The sequence below is a fragment of the Podarcis vaucheri genome (assembly GCF_965113315.1).
Source record: "Podarcis vaucheri genome assembly, chromosome: 6".
Classification (NCBI taxonomy): Eukaryota; Metazoa; Chordata; class Lepidosauria; order Squamata; family Lacertidae; genus Podarcis; species Podarcis vaucheri.
In genome coordinates this window covers 89,280,515-89,298,198 of record NC_138764.1, presented here as the reverse complement: position 1 = coordinate 89,298,198, position 17,684 = coordinate 89,280,515, and the positions used below count along the sequence as shown (strand labels likewise).

The following is a 17,684-nucleotide window of genomic DNA, read 5'->3' as shown; positions in this document are numbered from 1 at the left end:
CTGAAGCAAAGTTCTTAACCTGAAGCACTATTTCTGGGTTAGCGGAGTTGTAACCTGAAGCGTATGTAACCCGAGGTACGACTGTACTCGCAAACCTGTATAACAGTTACAGAAAGTGAAATAGTTATCAGTAGTGTACACGGGGGCGGGGCGGGGGGGGGAGCCATTACATGTCTGTCATAGCATCAGGTCTAACATTTCTGTGGAGAGCCCAAATCATAACTGGGTAGCCATTTAGAACAGCAATACTACTAACCTCCCCCCCCCCCCGCTATTGTGTGCTAATTTAACTCTCTTGGTGTGGGAAATGAATCCCTAGTTCTGATTGTGCAAATTGATTAGAATCATATTTGCCCATAAGGTCTAATATAGCAATTTCACTCTGGAATCCTGCATTTGAAGACTTCTTGTTGGTTATATGGTGGCTTTGAGGTCAGCAGCAGCGAGCAGAGCATCCTTGGAGTCTGAAATGTTCCCTTGTTGCATCCTGAGTGTTGCCAGTTTCTAGGTCAACCTTCGCCCATGCCCTTCTCCTGTTTGCGCACAGTACAAACAGGGCACTCTCTTGGCAAGGGAATAACACAGTGCAAACCTGACAATTGAATGTTAAATGAATGGGAGGGTCACAGGAGCCATTTCCAATTTTTAATGCTAACTAAAATACATCTATTATAGAATGAGTGCAGCAACATTGTTTGCCTTCAGGCATTATGATGATGGAAATGAAAAATATTGTAAATATTATATGTAATAAGCCAATTAACCCAGAAAAAAAATAAGCAATTCCAGTATCAATGTAAATAATGAGGTCTGAATTCTGTTGGCAACTGAATGCCAATGCAGACATTAATTCTTCAGCTAGCATTATTACATGTATCTCTTGTTTAAAAAAGAAAAAAGAAAAGAAAACCAGTTGGGCAGGAAGTACCTACTGGTGTGTAATTGTGCGTACATAATTCTTTCTTCATGCATTATACGATTATGACATTTGTGGTTAGCTGGAACTGCTGGATATTGCAGAGTGGAGGCCTTTTGGAAGAAGACCTTCCGATTTCCCAATTTTGTGGTTTGGTGGAGCAATGTCGTCGGTCTGCTTCTCTCTCCCCCCCTCCCCAACAATCTCACTCTCTCACACATGCATACTTTAGCCTCCCCCTCCCATCTTAGCTGCATTGGGATCTTGGGATCACCAGGAATGTAGGCTTTAATCTGTGCTCACCCAATGATTCTGATGCAGTGGTCCCGAAATTGCATGGAAATATACTGTAGTTCTTTTCCCAATTGATGACTGATCAGCTGGGCAACAATAAAAAGTGGGCGGGGCTCCCCGGAGCTTGGTGGCTACACTGAAAGCTGGCAAGGTGTGGGTAGTGTAGATGTGTCCTACAGCAATGTTCTTTCCCCATACAGTAACTTACATTAAGGACTCAGCTACACAGCTGCAAATGAAACATTTTCAGTGTGTTGTAAAGTGCAATATACAAATGTGGCACTAGATGGCAACAGTGAGCTATGCCAAATTCAATGTATTTTTCACAACTTCTTCTACAAAAGCATTTTCACAGCATTTTTTATATGCGTGTAGATTCCACCTGTATCTTTTAACGTGATTAGAGAGGTTACCTTGCACATCCTAATCATCACTGTTCATTGGGACAAATCCTTCCTTGTTCTCAACATCTCAACCTATCAGTCATAGAGGAAGGCCACTTTAAGCTCAGTGGAAATGATTTGCAATGTACCAGTCAGCAGTTGTGGAACTCCCTTCCCTATTGGTCCTCAGGTGCCAGTTGTTGTGCCAGACCTACGCTGCTTTCAGGAGAAGGAAAACTCTGATGGAGAAGGAAAACTCTGACCCGAAACCTCCTCTGCCTACTCTCCCACACATGAGAAAGGCTTCGAGAGTAAACCCTCAGGAAAAATCTGTACCTGCTGCCTTGCTGGACCTTTTTGGGAGAAGAAAAGGCTGTGGAGTAAACCGTACACATATCTGAAGTGGAGTCCCTAAGATGGTTGGATGGCGCCTTGTACGCCTCCGTCCAACAACTCCTGCAACCAAACTGGTGCTAAACATACACTGGTACCTCGGGTTACATACACATCAGGTTACAGACTCCGCTAACCCAGAAATAGTGCTTCAGGTTAAGAACTTTGCTTCAGGATAAGAACAGAAATCGTGCTCCGGGGGCACAGCAGCAGCAGGAGGAGGCCCCATTAGCTAAAGTGGTGCTTCAGGTTAAGAACAGTTTCAGGTTAAGTACGGACCTCTGGAACGAATTAAGTACTTAAGCCGAGGTACCACTGTATTGCTCTGCTTTCCTTTGGGCCACATCAGCAAGGCCGAGAGGGGGGTTGCTGGGCAGCACAGAATCTCCATACACACTGCCCACGCTTGTGCCCCATAGAATTCAATTCAGTGCTGCTAATGCCACAAAAATGACATAGGAGGCAGCAGTTACCAGTTAGTCTCCACAGACACAGCAGGCACTGTGATTCTCCAGCGGTTGGACTTCACCCTTGGAGGCACACTCTCTCAAGACAGACAGATGCCAACAACAACAATGTTGTATTCTGTTCTTGAATGCAAAGAAGTGACCCCTAGATCAGAATCTGGCAACCCTGCTCATCCTTGTAAGCTGGGGGTAGGCAACATGGTGCCCTACATATGTTTTCTCCCACAGTTCCCATCAGCCTCAGCCAGTATGGTTGACGATCAGGGATCATGGGAGTTTCGCTACAAAGTATCTGGAGGTCACCATCGCATTGAGTAGGAGGTTGGACGAAATGACTTTGGAGAACCATTCTAACTCTATAGTTTCATGATTTTATGATCCAATGAAAACCACAGCTTCTCTTGACATCCCTTGGAGAGATCCTTATTGAGAACCAAAAGCTGAGAGTCAGTACCAAATCTAAATATTAGGATTTTACCTATTGGCTTTCATTAAATATTCCCCACTGAAATATTTAGCCTTAAAAATATTGACCTGGCATGGAAATCATCTTGTGTTTGTTCTCAGTAGGGCGCCTGAAAAATACCCGCTCATGAAAGTTAATCTTTCCGCTGCCTGTTGAGTATTCTGATTTAAGCAAAGCTAACATTTCCTAACTCGTTCCTTCTAACTGGATTTTTCCAGATGTTGCTTTCCTTTTTGGAAGGTGGAATTCTAAAAGCATTTCCTTAGCAGATAAGATTTCTTTTATTCTTATTTGCAGGCACTGAGGTGGAAAGCAAGAAATGTGATACTCTTTTCTTTTCTTTTTTTGAAAAATAAGATGAAACTACCTTCCCTATTGTTTGCCATTCCCCAAAGTGCTTCCTGTTCTACCTGTTGAAAGCGCTGAGCTCTTTCTTAAACAGAGCTTAGTTTGCTTCTAATCAGCAAGTTATTTGCTTACCTAAATCAGTGCAACAGACAAGCCTCATTATTCTTGGTAGACTGGTAGATATTTAACCTGTGTGTGTGAGCCATTGCATGTGTTAATGTGTCTCTGACATTAACCAATATTTCAAAATGTCAATGGAGAACAATGCATGAACCTTATTAATCTGAAATTGTGGTCAAATAGACCACAGCTAAGACATAGGCGTTGTTTCTGGAATAAGTTAGTTTAAGAAACTTCGAGGAAGGAAAGTTTGCCACCTCTTCCTTTGCCCTACAAGACACCTGCAATCCCCAAAGGCATAGAGGCTGCTGGGATTTGGGCTCCAAATCCAGTTTTGGGAGATTGACCCTCTAATGTTAATTCCAAAGAGTTCATGCAAACTCATGATTCTCTTTTTTTCCAGCTCGGCTCCTCCTTGAGGCATGAATTTAAAAATGCAGTATCTAAATCTGTTGCAACAACACAGTGTAATCAATATGCTGTTAAACACTTAAATGAAAGTTTTCATCATGGATATATTAAAATCTGTCTTATCCTGAATAGGAAATTCAGGAGTGATCAGGTAGTAGGCACCAACATTCCTGATACATTAAAGCAAAAAGAAAGAAAAAGAAAGAAAGAAAAGAAAAGAAACAAAAAAAATGCTTTGTCTTGGTCACTGTTGTTGTTGTTGTTGTTGTTGTTCTTGTAGTAGTAGTATATGCCGCCCATCTGCCCCAGCCACTCTGGACAGCTTAAATACTGGTAAATAAATAACCATCAAACATTAAAAACTTCCCTATACAGGACTGCTTTCAGACTTCACTGTAGTTTGGTTTGCTTCTGTTGTTAAGAGACTCCTTCCCAGCACCTTCACGGGGCTGCAGTCCCCAAGGGGTAGGCCCATGGTGTTTGCTTCTGCTGCCCTGATAAAATGAGTACCTGTATCCATGCACGTGTCTGGTTTGTTGATTATAAAGTGTACTTAAATATAGGAACAAAGAAAGGGCAAGTGTCAGTTGTCTCAGAGTTTGGAGTGCTCAAGGTGACTAGCTGCTGACTCCAGCACTGTTTGTGCCCATTAGCTGCTACTCTCTGGCTTATAGTTTCAGGGAACCCTGGGTTGTGGGGCCCTGCACCCATGTACAGTCCTATCTCGGGTTAAGAACTTAATTTGCTCTGGAGGTCTGTTCTTAACCTGAAACTGTTCTTAACCTGAAGCACCACTTTAGCTAATGGGGCCTCATTCTGCCACCATGCGATTTCTGTTCTCATCCTGAAGCAAAGGTAATATTTCTGGGTTAGCGGAGTCTGTAACCTGAAGCGCATGTAACCTGAAGCGTATGTAACCCGAGGTACCACTGTATGTGAAAGCACTCTATATGTCAGGCACTTTCATGTTAGGGGAGACTTTGACCACACAGTCCCTTCATACCACTCAAGGTGTATCCGAGTTTCACCAACTTAAAATAAGTTCTGTTTGTTTCAGTGGTATTTCCCCCCCCCCACCGAGAGTGTTTACAGTTGCAGCCCTACTACTACTACTACTACTACTAATAATAATAATAATAGTAACAACAATTTTTTATTTATACCCCGCCAGAGCAAGGCTCAGGTCGGCTAACACCAGTAAAATTACAGTAAAAACATAATGGGGGGGCCAATTTAAAATACGGGTTAAAATACAATTTAAAATGCAGCCTCATCTTAATAGTAGCCCATAGATCAATACAGGCATAACCAGGATTTTTGTTGGGGGATTTTTGTTGACAGCTGCCCCCTGCCCCCCCCCCCGGCTATGCCCATAGCCCTACATCTTTTTACTTGTCGTTTCCCTACATCCTGATTCTTCATGTTTGCCTAAACCCAGTGAAATAAACGTGTTTTGTTAGAACACACCTAGATTTGCATAGGATCAGGTCGCAAAGGACGTTGTTGGCAATTAAGCAGAAATATTCTCTGCAGGAGCTGAGCTGGGGTGGCCAATTCTGCCCCAGATGCTCGCCAAGCTGCAGAGGCACAAGACAGGAGCAGATGGGAAACAAATCAAGCTTTGGAGAAACAAGCCATAGCATGTTTGCTCAGCTGTAAGATGACTCATGGTTTGTTGAGCAAACTATGCTTAAAATAAGCCATAACTTTTGTGTTATGTGTGAATGCAGTCAGAGATTGGCCCAAGATCACCCATGGCTGAATCTCTGTGCTTCTACTGCTACATTCTAACCATTGCATCACATCGATGTGTATTATTAACCTTTGCAGCCTAACCGTTTGCACCTATTTACAGTGGTACCTCGGGTTAAGTAAATAATTCGTTCTGGAGATCCGTTCTTAACCTGAAACTGTTCTTAACCTGAAGACCACTTTAGCTAATGGGGCCTCCCACTGCCGGAGCACAATTTCTGTTCTCATCCTGAAGCAAAGTTCTTAAACTGAAGCACTATTTCTGGGTTAGTGGAGTCTGTAACCTGAAGCGTATGTAACCCAAAGTACCAATGTACTCAGAATTAGTCCTTATTGAGTTCTTTGGGGATTGCTCTAAGAGCCAGGGCAGAAGAGCTGAAGTTTGTTGTTGTTTAGTCGTTTAGTCGTGTCCGACTCTTCGTGACCCCCAAGGACCAGAGCACGCCAGGCACTCCTGTCTTCCACTGCCTCCCGCAGTTTGGTCAAACTCATGCTGGTAGCTTTGAGAACACTGTCCAACCATCTCGTTCTCTGTCGTCCCCTTCTCCTTGTACCCTCCATCTTTCCCAACATCAGGGTCTTTTCCAGGAAGTCTTCTCTTCTCATGAGGTGGCCAAAGTATTGGAGCCTCAGCTTCAGGGTCCGTCCTTCCAGTGAGCACTCAGGGCTGATTTCCTTCAGAATGGATATCCATTCTTAAGGAAAGAGCTGAAGTTAGGGCTGCTCAATAGGCTACCTTTTCCGAACAACCCGATCCTATGCAGCCTTAGACAAGTTTAATCCCAGAAAAATCAATAGGCTCAGGGTGCAGGCTTACACACCTAGGTGAACAAAGGAAATCTTACTTCTGAGAAGACATGCATAGGATTGCATGGTAAGACTGCATTCTTCTACCCACTATTCCCATTGACATGGGACATATGGAGGACTACACAATTTATTTATTTATTTTAAATGTCCAGTAGCACCTTAGAGACCAACTAAGTTTGTTCTGGGTATAAGCTTTCGTGTGCATGCACACTTCTTCAGATACCCAGATGCACACGGCAGCTTATACCCAGAACAAACTTAGTTGGTCTCTAAGATGCTACTGGACAATTTTTTAATTTATTTTGACTGCGTCAGACCAACACAGCTACCTACCTGAATCTGGAGGACTACACAGTTACTCTGTGTAGGACTGCAGTCTTACAGTCTGATCCTATCTTTGTTATCTTGGAAGTTAGTTCTACTTATTTTAATTTCCTCCACATACATGAGTGATAGTATTGAAGCCTTCTGTGTTCAGGATTGCACACTTGTATTTAAAAACAAAACCCTGCAACTGGTTCCTACACACATGCACTCACAGTAAGTTTCTTGTAGTTAAATGAAACTTCCTTTTTGGGCTAGCAGCATTGTAGCCTGACCCTATGCATGTTTACTCTCAAGTAAGCATATGTAGGATTACAGCCATGCAGCCAGCCCTACATATATTTACTCAGGCAAAAGTTATATGTGGGATTTACTTCCATTTTCCAGCTCTAGTTTTATTTGTTTTTACTTTCATCATGATTGATGTGACGAGAGTGACAGGGAACATTGACTTTACAATCAAGGGGAGGTGCCTCAGCCTACCAGTTTCTGGATCTTACAGCTTTGGCAAGTTAAACAAAATGCAATTAAGCCTCAGACATGAACTTCTTGAGAGTTTCGCTTCATTGCTCTGTATCCCAAGCCTTTGCAAAACCAGCCCATTATGGAAGAGATTTGTTTCAATCCTTAAACTGCATGTGCTGTAAGGGTGCTGCAGTGTACACTATGGTGTTTTATTTATTAATAATTATTGTTATCTATGTATTATTATTTATTGAATTTATATACTGCCTTATACCCGGAGGCCTCAGGGCAGTTCACAGAACAAAATAAAAATTATAAAACCACAAAATATATAATCAAAATACAAACAACAACCCAATACCCCCCCCCAAAAAAAACCCCGACATTTTAAAAGGGTAGTGTTGACTGAAGGCAGTTGCTTGGTGACAAAGTGCAACTGCATACTCTGAGATTGTATACAGATCCGTACTTAACAATCGTAATCAGATCAAATAAGCAGTGACTGTGAACCCAAGTTACAACTTAGAAAGTTGCTCTGGCAGTTCAGTTCAAACTTTATCATTTAATTTCCAGGTCACTTTTTGAAAGTGTTCAGAGCAGCTTCCATAAAGCCCAGATGGATCAGGAAGACCAGTGGCTTGCTGTGTTCATCTGATAAAACAAAATGTACACTACAATCCTATGCATGTCTACTCAGAAGTAAGCCCCAAGGAATTTCACGGGGCTTATTCCCACATTTGCAGTGTGCAAACGGCTGAATTCTTTCTCAGGATGGGAGAGTTAAGGACAAGAATGGAAATTAAAATGTGGGAGAGGATAAAGTTCTGGACAGAACAGGGTGCTAATCTTTGGGTTGAGGCAAAAAGTATTGGGATAGACTGTTGATGAGAGTTTCCCATAGGTCTCTTATGAAGTAAGAGGTTCTTTGCTGGGCTCATCCAAGTGGTGACGCGAGGAGTTCAATATATCTGTTGATAAAGAAAAGTTTTTATTGCCTTCTCAAGCTTCACCTGTGTTGCAATAATACCCTGCAGGCTATGTGAGCAAAACATTGTAAAAAGAAGGGTGGAGCCCTGAGCGTTAAGCACATGTACTTTGCTTGTGTCCTTAAGACTGGTGAAGGTGGTTTGGATCTGCAGACTTATACTTTTGGCCATAGCAAGATTAATAGAATCAGGGTTAACATCCAGAACCCATTACAGTGGTACTGTACCTCAGGTTAAGTACTTAATTTGTTCCGGAGCTCCGTACTTAACCTGAAACTGTTCTTAACCTGAAGCACCACTTTAGCTAATGGGGCCTTCTGCTGCTTCCTCTCTGTTCTCATCCTGAAGCAAAGTACTTAACCCGAGGTACTATTTCTGGGTTAGCGGAGTCTGTAACCTGAAGCGTATGTAACCTGAAGTGTATGTAACCCAAGGTACAACTGTATCTGACAACCATTCAATAAGGGAAGGCTTGTAGCTGAGATGTAGAGCATCTTAAAGGGTAAAGGGACCCCTGATCATTAGGTCCTGTCATGCACGACTCTGGGGTTGCGGCGCTCATCTCACTTTATTAGCCGAAGGAGCTAATACAGCTTCTGGGTCATGTGGCCAGTATGACTAAGCGGCTTCTGGCGAACCAGAGCAGCGCACGGAAACGCCATATACCTTCCCACCAGAGCAGTACCTATTTATCTACTTCCACTTTGATGTGCTTTCGAACTGCTAGGTTGGCAGGAGCTTACTTGCATGCAGAAAATCCCAGATTTGATCCTTGGCATCATGGGCTATAGCCAGCGGGGTGGGAAGCGGGGCAGCTCCCCCCTCCAATCAAGTAAATAAATAAATAAAAACACTTAACTAAAAGTAGAAAACAATTGGAATATTTGAAATCAAAATGCTCACTGAGGTCACATGCATGCATTATAGTGACACAACTGGCATCCCGACTGTCGTTGAGACATCTGCTAGACAGAGCCAGACAGAGGATGAGGGCAGGTGGGTGTCCTGTTCCTCCACAACATAAATCCTGGCTACGCCCATGCTTGGCATCTCCAGGTAGGGCTCAGGGAGACCCCGGTCTGAAATATCCAGAGCCTCTGCCAGGCAGAGCTTGGTGGACTAGTATTCTGACATGATGAACGGTAGCTTTCTTTGTTCCTATGGCCTAAAGTTTATTTTATTATTATTTTTATCATATTTTATTGGGTTTTATCAATAGAAAAATTTAGAAAAATACAAAAACGAAAAAGATACAAAATTACAAAGTACAAAAATACAGACATTAAGCACAAAAAAGAAAAAAACATATAAAAGAAAACAAAAATTCCCTCTTTCTTGATTTCTCCTCTTTAGTTAACTTATTTTCCTGACTTCCTCACGTCTCCCATTTTTGTATCCCTTTTAAAAATTGATTCAGCAAATTCATGTCCTATTAGTTTATCTATTGTTAATCCAATCTTACATTTTACCTTGTTGCTAGAACCCCTGCAGTTCCCTATGGCCTAAAGTTTAGTGGACTAGGGTCCATTTCATCAAAGCATGAAGTACTGCAGCAGCAGCAGCAAGTGGTTGGGAATGTTAGCAGTGAGGTCAGAGGGAAATGAAACCCAAGAGAAAATATTGGTTCTTGGTACAAGTATAACCTGCCCTCCTTTATTTAGCTAACTAACAACCCGGGAGGCAGGCTTAGATAGGCATGGTTTGCCCAAGGTCAACCAGTGAGCTTTATAGCTGAGTAGGGATTCAGCCCAAACCAGCAGTTCTCAACCTGTGGGTACCCAGATGTTGTTGGACTACAACTCCCATCATCCCTGAGCTCTGGCCTTGCTAGCTAGGGGTGATGGTGTAGTTCAAAAACATCTGGGGACCCACAGGTTGAGAAAGTCTGACCCAAACACTCTAATGTGGGAAATGTTTGGGGCTCCCATCATGGGAGTTGCTGAACTACAACTCCCATCGTCCAGTTGCTGAACAACAACTCCTATCACCCCTGGCCATTGGCCATGATTGCTAGGGCTGATGGGAGTTGTAGTTCAGCAGCAACTTGTGGGTCAAAGGTTCCCATTGCTGCTCTGCTTTCTACTCTGGAGGACGTAGGAGCTTTCCAAAAGGATGGAGAAATAAGCCTGTGCTTATTTAACACTGGGTTAAATGGGTAGCATTCTTATTCAGAACTGAGGCAACAGCTACTGCAGACAGACAGGAACTAGAGTTGCCAAGCTGATCAGGTAAAAAAAGCACCTCACCATCACTTATGCCTTTTTCATCAATTTCAGATCCAGAAATCAACCTGGGATTTTTCACAATGTGCAGATTAAGATCAGCTGCTGATGTCTGTGATTAAACAGACCCTGCTACAGAGGCCAAGGAAAAAACTGACAACCCTAATAGGGACAGTGGAATCCCAAACATGTTTTTTTAGAAAAGTGTCTCCCCAGTTGCGGTGGGGGCTTACTCCCCAAATAGTGTGTTTAGGACGGAAATCTTAAGGCAATGGGGCTAAACAAATACCTCTCAACACAGACACACAGGAACATTTAATCAGCCTTTGCTCAAAGAGTGGTGGAATGTGGCCATTGGCAGTTTCTGGCACCTGATTAACAACCAGGAAGGTAGTCTCTGATTGGATGCAGGGTTTATAAGAGGAGAAGCAAGCAGCTAATTACGTTTTAAAAACCCAAAAACTAAGCAGCTGCTTTCCGTGCTTATCAGTAGTTTAGGCCTCTTCTGGGATTACTGGGCAGCGAAGGCTTTGAAGGAATGGAGAGAATTTGCCTAAGAGCTAAGTTTAGGTGAATTCCTGGATGAATGCTGGAGTGTGCTTGTTCCTTCGGGATCACAAGGGGAGGCTAGGGTGTGGCTTACATGTTCTGCGTCAAGTTCATTTTTCACAGTTGTGTGACTGTATTTCCAGACCCTCCAAGTGTCCCTATTTTCCAGGGATGTCCCTGATTTTTAGAAGCTGTCCCAGTTTCTGATTTTATCCCAGAATGTCCCACTTTTCCTTAGGGTGTCCCTATTTTCATTGGAGAAATGTTGGAGGGTATGGAGTTATCCAATCCCTGAGCCATCTGAAGGCAATCCTGTAGGGGAAGTGGTTTTTTAAAAAAATGTTTAATGTTTTCTTATTTTTTATGTATGTTGGAAGCTGCCCAGTGTGCCTGGGGCAAACCAGTAAGATGTTTGGGGTATAAATAGTAAAATTATCATTATGGAATGGGACGTCCCTATTTTCACCAGAAAAATGTTGGAGGATACGGTATGTATTTCAGTTATGGTAATAGCAGACCCCCAACATTTGATTGTCTATACACTGACTGTAATTGTCTATATTCTGGTAATTGGGGGCAATGTATATTCTGTGATCATACTGTGCAGGCGTAACAATCTTGGCTGTATGTAGTTTTAGGGTTTGTTTGTTGTTTAAGCAAGTTTGTTGTCCTCAAGGAAGGTTATGGGATGGATGTCTCTCAGAGGGTGCAAAGTTTAATGGCTGGAGCCCTGGGGCCCTATCCATTTCATGTCTCCTTTTCCTCTTTACAGATAACTGTTATGGGGCCACACTTCCTTTATGAGGCTGACCTCTCTGTGCCATCATCCTAACATGGCGTGGAAAGCAGAATCCCTGCTTTGTCGCAATGCAGGATTTGCATGTGGATTTAGGATGTGGGGTTCAAGGGTCCGGTTCTGTTGTTCTTTAATGCTAGTGTTCCTGTTCATGGACCTTTGCATGTATGGCACTACATACAAGGATATGTTCATGATACGTTTCAAAGCAGTACTCAAAATTCACCAGGTGCATTTTGCACCTGCCTCTTGGCTACTTATGACCAAGTGAAGATGCCCGGGTGCCAGGATGGTGCCTGATGTCTCCACCATCTTGAGGTACATGGCTGGGGATCCTTGGAACTTGTCTCTTTTCACACACTAACAACAGATCTTGTAGAATTCTATCTGTGATATTTTATCTGCACAATCAGAGAGAATTTCAGGAATCCCAAAGTTGCATTGAAAAATACGACTTTTGAGCCATCTCACCCCAAAATGGCAACTAGACATTCCGTTTTGGCAACAGTAACCCTGGTTTAGGAGCCATTTGGTGCCTAGCTTATGTATCTAACACTGTTTGAAACATATGGTTGGTCCTGGGTTGGGAAGGCAGGAGTTAGACTAAATAATGGAGTGCTCAGCTCAAAAAGAAGCATTTGAATTAAGGCTGTAAGACAACTTCCAGAGTTGCCTGGGGAGAGGAATTGATTGTTGAACCCCTCTGTAAACCTTAGCTCTGTGAGTGGAATAGGAATCGCTGAAGAATTCTCCGCACACTTAACCAGACTACAGCTCCCAGAGTTCTTTGGGGAAAGCCATGAGTATTTAAAGTGATATCATAGTGCTTTAGATATACGGTGTGAATGCAGCCTTCGTCGGTATGACTCAGTCTGCCTTTTCCTATTAAGTTGCAACAACATCCTTCGTACTGACCACTCCTGGAAAAGGTCATTGTCTTCTTGGCATCCTGTGGGCTTCCTGGTTGGCCATTGTTGAAAATGGAATCCTAGACTGTATGGGCCCAAGGACTGATCCAACAGGGCTCTTATGATAGCGGTCCTCAATGTAATACATTTTTAAAACTTCCCCCACCTCCTACAGATGTTGTGAGTGCCTAAGATGTTGTGGAAGAAGAGACCCAAGGCCTCGAACAGTTTGGCTTGGCCACCCAGAAAAGAGGGACCAGCGATACCCACGCAATGTGATCAACAACCAGAAGTACAACTTTTTCACTTTCCTGCCAGGGGTATGTATTCCATGTTGAAAAACCGTGTGCTTTCCTCTATTTATATTTGAGTGTTGAGTGCCGGTGGTTTATTTGGAGTGGGCAATTAAGGCAGGTGTAACCTAAAATGGCTCAATCTACTCTTCTGCATTTAAGTGAAGCTTAATTTTGCTTCTCCCTGTCTGTGCCCCAATAAGCCATCCTGTTGCCTACAATAGTGAAGAAGTCACTGAGGAATTTCCCAGTCCAACACAACTGAATGGAGGGAAGAGAAGGGACTGAAATTGGGACTTTTCCCATTTCAGTCCACTTTCTATGTGATATATGTATCAATGGATGCAGCATTTAAACTGTGCTGTAATGGGAAAAATAGATGGGGGAGCCACAGTTGACTCCATATCTTTAATGTCCTGGAATGTGTTGAAGTTTGCATTTTTTTCTTAAAGTTTCCTGGTTAGCTGAATTCCTAAAATGTTGCTAGATGCCTTGGAACAGCCTTCAACTTGGTATCCTCCAAATATTTTGAACTACAACTCCCATCAGCTCCATCCAGTTGATGGGAGTTGTAGTCCAGAACTTTGGGAGGGCACCGGGTTGCGAAAAGCTGTCTTAAACAATTCCATGGTGAGCCATGTTAACCTTAGATGTGCTGCTACAAATGCCTTTCTTGTTCCTCACTCTGTTCCTTAGGTGCTGTTCAACCAATTCAAATACTTCTTCAACCTCTACTTCTTGTTTCTGGCCTGTTCTCAATTTGTTCCTGAAATGAGGCTTGGTGCTCTTTACACGTATTGGGTTCCTTTGGTAGGTAGTATCGAGTTTATTTACTCAAGAAAAGTTTCAGTGTTTGAATACAAGATGTCCTTTGTTACCTTATCTCAGAGATCCAAGTGGTGCCGTAACTTAAAATGGTTTTTGTTAGCTTGTTTTATGAAGCCTGTCCTTTATGTGTTTGGGAATTGTAGCTGCCGAAAGTGATTTAATAAAGGTTTGCTATTCAAAATTGGGACCTTCAGAGGTCTAAGGAAATGCACGAGGGATATTTGATCCGAAAAGGTAATTTATCCCATAAATCAGCCATTCTAGGAGTACAGCTAAGGGAGATTCCCTTGGGTTAACCCTGGGAAGAGTAAGACATCATGTGAACGTTCCACCAATTATTCCCGCAACAATTAACTATATATTATTTGGCCAGTGTTTCTTAGTGGATAGACATTTTGTATGTTGGGTTCAGAATTAAGCTTGCACACCGTATTAAACCAAATGATCTAGAGCTAGGGGTGAGCAGTATGGTAGCCAAGTTTGTGGATGATGCCAAATCATTCAAGGCGATGAAAATAAAGTGGGATTTCAAGGAGCTCCAAAAGCAGTCCAAACTGGATGAATGGGTAGTGAAATGCCAAATGCAATTCAGTGTAAGCATGTGTAAAGCCAGTGGGGAAAAAATATTTAAAAATCCTAACTTCGTATATATGCCCATGGCGGTCTGAACTGGTGGTCACTAACCATGAACAAAACTGTGGGGTCAAAGTTGATAACTCAGTGAAGATGTCAACCCAGGGCATCTTCCCAGGAAGATTCTGAGCACAATTCAAAGTGTTGGTGCTAACCTTTAAAGCCCTAAACAGCCTTGGTTCAGTATACCTGAAGGAGCGTCTCAACCTCCATCGTTCTACCCGGACACTGAGGTCCAGCACTGAGGGCCTTCTAGCAGTTCCCTCACTGCGAGGAGCCAAGTTACAGGGAACCAGGTAGAGGGCCTTCTCGGTAGTGGCACCCGCCCTGTCGAACATCCTCCCACCAGATGTCAAAGAGAAGAACAACTACCAGACTTTTAGAAGACATCTGAAGGCAGCCCTATTCAGGGAAGCTTTTAATGTTTAACAGATCACTGTATTTTAATACTTTGTTGGAAGCCACCCAGAGTGGCTGGGCAAACTGAGCCAGATGGGCGGGGTATAAATATTAAATTATTATATATTATATATGAAGCAAACCACCAAGTCTGGATTTAAATGTCATGACAAGCCAGGCTCTATCCATGGGAACTTGTTCACATTAAACCATTGTTTGCTTTTGTTTTTAATATTAATATAATGTTCAGACTGGGTTGCTGTGCGGCAAATCTGTGTAGTTTTCCCAGAAGGTTTTCTTTTTATTTTAAGCCAAGGAGGGTAGCTTTAAATTTGATTGGAACAGTGTGGTGTCTTCGTCTGAATTGCACCTCCCTGAAACCGGTTAGAGCAATTGATTTATTGGTTTTCCAAATTGTCTTGTTTTGCACCATCCTTTTATTTTAACTGTTTTGCACATTGCTGGGTTTGCTAGTCATTGGGAAGGGCAGGAAACAAATTCAAAGTAGCTACTGGAAGCCCCCAACCAGAGCTTTCTGAGATTTTGGCAGACTTTGCCTGCACCCTTTCAAGCATACCTTCACAGCTGCAAAGATAAGAAACTTGAACCCGTTTAAACAAAAGTGGAGATTCTTGTGATCCCGAATTCTGTGGCCTCATTTTATATATGCCATTGTGTCAACAATCGGGTGGTTGCCTGTAGCTGCACTGTTTCATTTGTTATGGCTTGGGAAAGAGAAGCGGAGAGTTAGAGGCTGGTTTTTGCAAGGCTGGCTTGCAAACCTATAAGGCCATTGTGATTTGCCCCCACATCACACGAACCATTGAAATTCAGCATGTGAGCTGCCAGGCCTATATATAAAAGGCCTTTTGTTCATTGCAGGCTGCTAATGCAACCATTTTGGTATAGAATAGCGACTTGGGATGGCTTAGTGAGGCAGAATATGAAGGGGGTTTTTTGGGGGGGAGTGATTATTTGAAATCCTTGATTGCCAAATGCATCTAGATGATTTATAAAAAAATATATACTGCTGTATCATAAGAATGCATCACAGCGGCTTATCACTTTGTGTGTGTGTTGCCTGTAGCAATAACGAGCTATGTTTTTGGACTCTTTATCAGAATGCTAATTAAAAACAATAGTTTGAAATGCTGCAAAACATTCAGAAGCCATGGTATATAAAGTCTACAAGTGCCAGAGGAGATTTCCATCATCTTGGGGGGTGAGGGGGGCACATGCATGCCATGACAACTTGGTGCCCTCAAAGGAGAAATAATGAAAAACCCCTTAGGGCTGGCTTCATGCTGTGACTTCCAAATTTGTGCAGCTGTCCTGTATCCCCTCAGAAGGATTTGCATCTCTTTGCAAAGCGTCCCCAAGCCTTGAGGGCATGTAGCAATGCACTTCTGAATTAATGTTCATGAGAAGTTTTACAAGGGGTGCCCTGAAATTAGCCAGACAGATTAGTTTCCTTTGAGGAGGCGTTGTGGCAGGTGGGTAGGACTTAACTGCATTTAAGTAACAAATTATAATTCCATGATACAGGTAAGGAAAAGAAATATTAAGAGATTTGTGTGTCAACATTGAGAATGTCCTTTTGGATATTGTTGTGCATTGGTTTTTTTAAAAAAAACAAAACAAGGGATGCCTCCAGACCAGGGTGTTCCTATTTTCCCGGGATGTCCCTTATTTAGAGAAGGTTTCTGATTTGATCCTGGAATGTCCCACTTTTCCTTAGGATGTCTATATTTTCACTGGAGAAATGTTGGAGGGGATGGAATTATCTGTCTCTCGAGCCCTCTGAAGGCAATCCTGAATAGGGAAGGGTTGGGGTTTTTTTTACATGTTTAATGTTTTATTATGTTTTGATATATGTTGGAAGCTGCCCAGAGTGGCTGCAGCAACCCAGTAAGGGGTGTAGGGTATAAATAGTAAAATTATCATTATGGAATGGGATGTCCCTATTTTCATCAGAGAAATGTTGAAGGGTATGTTACTCTGGAAATTTAGGTTTTTTGCATTGTCAGTGGATTAAAGCACTCTGTCACCCTCATACAACAAACGTGATTCTTTAAAAGAAAAAAGTTATTGAACAAGCATAGTACAAAAAAGATAATATGTTTAGTAATTATATGTTTGTGTTGTTATTATTATATTTATATTATAATATTTATTTATCCTGCCTTTTCCCTAGACTGGGACTCAAGGCAATTTACAGAAATTAAAACTAAAAAGCAATTAAACTGTAATAAAATCAAAACAATATAAAATTTTATAAAGAATAGAATACAAAAACAAATCTATTAAAATGCAGATAGTAAAAACAGTGCAGCACTATGGAAAATCCTTTCCTTAAAACTAGTCTGTTGCCAAAAACATGCTGGAATAAAATAGTCTTCATCGACCAATGAAGGACATCAAGGCATTTAAAATACATTGAGTGCTAAGAATCTCAGGACGGATTATATACATATATAACCAAGTGGTCCTTAGTCCTAGTAGCTATCATTTGACCCTTTCATGACAAATGATTACCAACACATTCAGTTTATAAATGTGCAGTCAGCTTACGGATACATAAAATCTACACCCTTTTTGCACATAGCAAGATGGCAGAGAACTGACCTGAAAATTGTGTAATGAATGAATGGCTAATGGAAAGATGTATAAACACTCCACAACCAAATCAGGAATAAGGCAAGATGAGTGCTTATTGTCATATAATTTAATATCCTCATAAACGTTGTGCAAGCAGATCAGGATAGATGCTCAATAAATAAACAAACAGGTCCTCTGGAGCTGCCCAAGTACTTAAAACACGAAGAATGTTAAGCTTTAAGGTTTTGTGGAGCTCCTTTTTAAATGAAGACACAGCTCAATGCTTAGTTTTCTCTATAGAGTCTGACAATTTTAATGAAAAG

At 42.1% G+C, this 17,684-nt stretch overlaps 1 protein-coding gene across 1 annotated transcript in view; it reads left to right on the top strand.

Moving 5' to 3' along the window:
- ATP9A (ATPase phospholipid transporting 9A (putative)) overlaps positions 1 to 17,684 on the top strand; it is a 101,505-nt gene that overhangs the window by 15,845 nt on the left and 67,976 nt on the right. Inside the window, exons 2-3 of the mRNA XM_082225873.1 lie at positions 12,786 to 12,930; positions 13,600 to 13,713. Of these exons, the coding sequence (XP_082081999.1) occupies positions 12,786 to 12,930; positions 13,600 to 13,713 (259 nt within the window). The remainder of the gene's footprint in view (positions 1 to 12,785; positions 12,931 to 13,599; positions 13,714 to 17,684) is intronic.